The sequence below is a fragment of the Erigeron canadensis genome, chromosome 8 (assembly GCF_010389155.1).
Source record: "Erigeron canadensis isolate Cc75 chromosome 8, C_canadensis_v1, whole genome shotgun sequence".
In the NCBI taxonomy this organism is placed as follows: domain Eukaryota; kingdom Viridiplantae; phylum Streptophyta; class Magnoliopsida; order Asterales; family Asteraceae; genus Erigeron; species Erigeron canadensis.
Window position 1 is genome coordinate 43,332,527 of NC_057768.1, and position 6,780 is coordinate 43,339,306.

The 6,780-nt window shown below is 34.7% G+C and overlaps 1 protein-coding gene across 1 annotated transcript; it reads left to right on the forward strand.

Annotated features, from left to right (window-relative positions):
- The first annotated feature begins 390 nt into the window (after positions 1-390).
- On the forward strand, positions 391-5,075 carry LOC122578688 (phosphomevalonate kinase, peroxisomal-like). The gene is made up of 10 exons (XM_043750707.1): positions 391-470; positions 587-734; positions 1,306-1,397; positions 1,518-1,627; positions 1,693-1,745; positions 1,824-2,207; positions 2,850-2,954; positions 3,180-3,407; positions 3,972-4,094; positions 4,595-5,075. The coding sequence occupies exons 1-10, from the start codon at positions 463-465 to the stop codon at positions 4,823-4,825; spliced, it is 1,482 nt and encodes a 493-aa protein (XP_043606642.1). The 5' UTR covers positions 391-462; the 3' UTR covers positions 4,826-5,075.
- The last annotated feature ends 1,705 nt before the right edge of the window (positions 5,076-6,780 follow it).

Consider the following 6,780-nt stretch of genomic DNA (forward strand, 5'->3'; position numbering starts at 1 on the left):
TTTATATTAAGAGACTTTTTTGTATTGTATAGTACGAGTAGTGTATATACTATACGTATTTAAATTAATATCATTATATTTAAGTCGCTAAGTAAAAAGGGGAATGATATATCTACACCACCTTTTTGTTATCTACAACAAATGTACATCTTATACTGTACTATGTACAACTGTATAAAAAATACATTATTGTAAACGGTTAAAATGTTGTTGTAGAAACATCATTCACCAAGTAAAAATATGCATGAGCACTAAAATGTGGAACTTGTGAAGTGTGTGTTTGTGTTTTGTGGGACCCGAGCATCAAAGTAGCGACGCAACTTTGAACTTGAAAAACTATAAATATAAAGAAAGTATTTTATAATGCCATCCATCTGCTGTTCCCTCCCTTTCATTTCTTAATCACAACAACTTCATTTCCATCATCATTTTCTCAACTTGTTCTATAATTCTGTGAAATATATGGCTGTGTAAGTTTCTAAGTAATAACTTTATCATCCTTTATTTTGTGATTTTATTCATTTATCGGTAGGGATATATATGTTGTCATTGAAAATTGATTTTTATTTTTTCTTTATAATTTCAGGGTTGCTTCTGCTCCAGGGAAGGTCTTGATGACTGGTGGTTATTTGGTACTAGAGAGGCCCAATCCAGGAATTGTTCTTAGCACAAACGCTCGGTTTTACGCCATTCTTAATCCGCTTCATGATGATGAATCTGCTACTTTGACAGCAGTGAGTGATCTTTTTTTAAGCATCTTGTTTTTAATCTTTATATTCATCTACCAGTTAACCATTTGCTTATAAATGTTTGTGTTATTAAAGAATGTTTGGGATTGCGTTTTATTGTGTTTACAAAATGAAAATGCTAATAGATAGATTGTTTTGGCAAAAAAGTGTTTGAAAAAGCAAGTTAAGGCATGTTTTCCAAAATGTACTTTTGGAAATGTAAAGTTAGTTTTGAAATCGCAACCCTGAACACATTTGAAGACAGATAGTGATACACAAGGATACCAACAGAACATACGAGTATATTGGTAATAATGATGTATATAGAGGCCCTAGTGGTATCACTGTAAATATTTTGTGGAATAACTTTGGAGGACGTTATGGTTTTGGCTTAAAATCCATTCTCACTCCACATTGTGGTACTCAAAGATGGCTGAACATTGCCTTGAGTTTTGTTTTTGGTTAACTTACATATCGTTGCTAGTTGATACTTCGGGAAAGGTACATTGGACCATAGGATCTGGTTTCTCTGCTGTTTAAAACCTTTTTTGCTACAACTAAAAATCTTGTGTTTCAGGAGTGGATGGATGTGATGGTAAATTCTCCTCAGATGTCAAGAGAAACTACATATAGAATGTCACTAAAAGATTTTTCACTTCACTGTTCAAGGCAAGTATTATTGATTTGGTTTTTAAAATTATTGCTGTATGTTTAATAAATGAATATGATTTGAAGGTGCGAGTTAAAGTCTAATAACTGATCGATCATCGATTGTTGATTACATCACAGTGAATCAAGAAACCCCTTTGTTGAGTATGCAGTCCAGTATTCCATAGCAGCAGCATATGCTACTCTAGACAATAATAAGAGGAACCAATTGCACAAATTACTGTCACAAGGTAAAATGTCATAAGTTGAACAAAAATGAACTCCACATCTGATCTCTAACTAATCAGCTATGCAGGTATGGATATTACAATCTTAGGTTGCAATGACTTCTACTCATACCGGAATCAGGTATTTATATCCATCAACATGTGTATATGACTTATTGCTATACAAAGAAAAGTAACTGAATTGTTAACCTATTTTAAGATTGAAGCATGTAAGCTCCCTTTAAGCCCGGAATCATTGGCTACTCTTCCACCATTCGCATCAATTACTTTCAACTCAGGAGAGTCGAATGCAGAAAATTGCAAACCCGAAGTTGCAAAAACTGGATTAGGGTCATCTGCGGCTATGACAACTGCTGTAGTAGCTGCTTTACTAAGTTATCTTGGGGTGGTTGATCTTCCGCGTACCAGTATAATAGGTCATAGAAGTGAGTCCAGTTCGGATCTTGATATGGTTCATATGATAGCTCAAACTGCTCATTGCATTGCTCAAGGGAAAGTTGGCAGTGGGTTTGATGTTAGTTCTGCTGTCTATGGAAGTCATCGTTATGTCCGCTTTTCTCCAAATATCATCTCTTCAGCTCAGGTCCCCCCGCCTTCTCTCTCTCTCTCTCTCTCTCTCTCTCTCTCTCTCTCTCTCTCACACACACACACACACACACACACAGAGGCACTTACTTGTATAGGCGGTAACATATGTATATCAGGCAGGGATGTTATGGGTGAAAATGGATAGTTTTGGTGCAAGTCTTGCTGAAATGGGCTGGCTCACAACAGTTTAAGTCCAAAATGGTTAAACCTTTAATCGATTACTGGTCATTGAGTGGGCCAAATGTTGTTACACCAGTTAAAGTATTTCATCGATGATCTAGAATTTTCAATAAGATGATTTAGGAGTTTAATGCATTAAAAAAACCCATAGGGAGACTTTCAGCTTGTTTCACTCAATTGACCCGTTTCCTTTGGTACAGTTTTCTTTTTCTTTATACGCTCGAGAATAAATGTAGCCTTTATCAACCCCTTAAGTACAGGGCTCGAAAGTCACCTCTAAATAAAACTATAAAAGTATTAAGGAGCTTCTTTGCAGCCGAATCTGTGTGTTGAAAGGACTACATAGAGCCTATATAGTCCTAAATCCTGATAGAGAACAGATATATATTTGACAATAGTCCGATCCATAATATTGTGATGTTATAGAATTAAACACAATATCATTTCATCATTGCAGGAAGCTGTCTCTACCAGACCATTAGATGAAGTCATTGGTGAAGTCTTGAAAGGCAAGTGGGATCATGAAAGGACAAAATTCTCCTTGCCTCCGTTAATGAACCTGGTGAATATCCTATAAACTCTCTGGTCGTGACTAATTGAATTGCTCCTGAAAGTCTGAAACCATATTATATTACAGTGTAACTGTACTACTGTGTCTTACAACTAATCAGATTTATTTTGTTTTTCATGTTTACTTCAGAATACTAAGTTTGTAAGATTTTACAAGGTATTTGCTCACATTTATTAGTTAAGTTTTCGTTTTTTCGTGCCTTTTATTTTCTATCAGATCTTAGGAGAACCAGGATGTGGAGGATCATCTTCACCATCGATGGTTGGTGCTGTCAAGAAATGGCAAAAATCTGACCCGGAAAAGGCCAAGGATACGTGGAACAAGTTGTCTGAGGCGAATTCAGCACTTGAGTCACATTTTAATTTGTTAAGCAAATTGGCTGCAGATAACTGGGATTCATACAAAACTGTCATCAACTGCTGCAGCATTTATAAATCAGAAAAGGTTTTATATCTTTCATTCCATTAATCTTTTCTAGAAGCAGAGTAAAAGACAACATTTATAACAACAAGGTTATGGCCTAGTGGTAAAGGCAAAGTCTCTAAAGGTCAAAATGCCTAGAGGTCCCAAGTTCAAATGCTAAGAGCAAATATATATATCCCCTTGTAACCCCGGAATTTCAACAACGGTGACTCTAGCTACCGCAAAGCGGGTAGTTGGCTCACAAAGTAGCCGGATACCTAGGTTAACCCAAAAAATGACAACATTTACTGATGTTCTCTTTTGAACTGCAAAAGGTACATAGTATCATAACTATTACCAGAGAAAATGAAGATCAAATTACTGGCATGTTGCATTGTATTACTCGTTGTACTTGACTACTTTATAAAGTCAATTGTGGTAAGACCCTCAATGCGTGGATGTATTTAGATTCTGTAACTAAAGGAATACTGTTTCATTTACATCAATATTAAATTATTAATTGTAGCTTCAAGATTATTTCTATTCATATTGTGTGTTTCTCTTGTCAATTAGCCTTTATCTGATATATATTTATTGCTTGAGCAGTGGATAGGACAGTTTACTGAAGCTAGTCATCTAGAAATTGTTAAGGCGTTACTGGAAACTAGAGATGTTATGCTTACCATCAGATGCCACATGAGGCAGATGGGCGAGTCTGCCGGCATCCCGGTCAGTTCTTTTAACTTTTTTAGCTCATTCCATTTGTATCCATAAATTATGTTCATCGTTTGACTTGAAATGTCAAACTTTGCTATCCAAATTCAAGATCATGAATCAATCATCCTCAGAAAATAGTTTTGATACAAAATTCACATAATTCACAACACTTCACACAATTGTCCACAATAGGGCAACCTTTTGGTTGATGGGTCGCCTCTATTAAATAACTTTTGGTAATCATCCTGCAGTTTTAAACAGATCTTTTACCAATTTTTGGTACTGTGTAATCATTTAATTCTAGTTATAAACTTCTCCTAAAGTTAACAATATTCACACTATTCTAAATTTAACAATATTCACACCATTATAAAGTTAAATGTAGTTTATTTTGACTGTCAAAACTGAAACATCTCGATACCATTCCAAAGTTGCAACATATTAGACTTAAAGTCAAACTAGCTCACTTTTTTTTCCTTCTGTGTTTGGCAATTCATTTCTTTTATTTGCAGATAGAACCTGAATCACAAACTCGGCTCCTGGATGTGACCATGGACACAGAAGGTATCTTGTTGGCTGGAGTTCCCGGTGCAGGTGGATTTGATGCTATGTTTGCTATTACTTTAAGTGACTCTAATAACAATCTAACAAAAGCATGGAGTTCCCACAATGTTTTGGTTTTACTAGTGAGGGAAGATCCCCGTGGTGTGTCGTTAGAGAGTCATGATCCCCGTGCCAAGTAATTTTCTCAAGTTATGGCATGGCATGTTCAGAGATTACTTTAGACGGGTTTTTTCATTGAATTGTTATAGCTTCCACATCGAAAGAAAGTCTGTTAGCATGATCGAGTCCAAGTGGCCCTTTACAAGTGTTTGCGATTTATTTTTAGTCTTTAGATTTTTTTAATGGTGATTTATCTAATGTTATTTACCAAATTGAAGATAAAACATCTTTCGGAAGTTCCACAAATTGAAGATTTTTTGTTTGGGATAATGACCCGTATAAAACTATGATAAACATATGTATTGATCTAGTCGAGAGTCTATGTTATCTAACGAACTTTAAAAAATGTCTTAAAGATGCAATGTCTTTTACTTTATTTTTATATTATATAAAAGGGGATAGGAATATAAGGCTGTCGGGTATCTAAGCTTAGCTGTAGAATACTCACATATTATTTTTTTAATCCATAAAAATCATGGGGACCTATCATCTATTCATTAAACAAGAAATAATAAAATATTAGTATGTGAGGTTTCCACACCTAAGCTTAGGTGTCAGACAATCTTATATTCTCTTTTCCCTTTATATAACTAGACCAATACCCGGTCGTTGACCGGGTTATGAAATTGACCTAAAAACAACTGATTTGACATACTTAATCAAAACCAATCCACTTAAAAGCATACTTGACTAACCAACTTATCTTACTTATCAACCCGCTAACCTATAATTTGATCAACTTATTTTACTTATCAACCCGCTAACCTATAACTTGGCCAACTCTGTAAACCCGGGTCGATCACGAGTTGAACTTTTGAACATGAAACTTTTAATGTTTAGAGTTAGATCAGAGAGTGCAACATGTCAACATAACTGGGTCGTGCTTATATATTATATATTATCGTAATTTAAAAGTCAATATAACAACAAATGGTAATGTAAAAACAATACAAATAAAATTCAACTTTGTAGTAAAAAAGGTAATTGGATGGAAATAATCTAATGTACCATTTGGTATCCACTAATCCTCCAGTCAGGCTAGTGTCCAGATGATTCTCAGTCACTTAATAATCCTTTGATTATCTCAAATTTGACCTCCCCTGTAAAGTGGTGGCTAGTGGCTACTGGAGTATTACCCAAAGGTTTTCAACTTTGTAGTATGATACACCTTAAACTCTCTATGTTACACAACTCTCACGGATGCCAGCAGCCAGAAACCGTCACTTACTTTTTAACTTCATGCCCTTACGATAACATTTAAAAAATATTTGGATGCCATGTATTACACGAGCACACTTCTAATCTATGTAAAAACTCTAACATCTAGTTATTTTTGAATCTATGATTACAAAATTTTGCATGTAATGGGCTCCCTTTGGGGGTACCAGCGGTGTAAGGCGTTTCGAACCCTAAACATACTGCCCGTTTGGATGTCACTGCTCAACTCGATGGAACGACCTTCCCATCCGCCGTTCAAAAAAAAAATCTATCATATTCTTTCTTATAGTATTTTTTTTCTTAGAAATTATAAATTTGGTGTGAGAATTTATAAGTTTACCATTTACCAAATTAACTAAAATAGAAAACTTCCATTAATTTGAAACTAATCGATCAAAAATGTGAAAATATCAAACATTATTCATCATATATAATTCAAAACTAATTAAATTCCCCCCCCCCCCATTGGGTATTTGAAATAGGCATTTCTACTTCGAGTGAGCTCTCTAGCGCGGACAAGGTTAAGACAACGTATGCTAGACCTCTCGCTGTCGAATCATGACACGAAATATTCAAGAGAAATTCACCTTTAAAAAAAAAAATTTTATCTACTGTAGTGTAAGAATAACTAATTAAAGTATGTCGTTATACAGAAACACTCTTATCATTGTCGTATGATTTGTTTTTTTTAGTGTACTATGTACTTAAATTTTTTAAAGCAATTAGTTAATATGTTTAATACAATTGAAAAGTTACC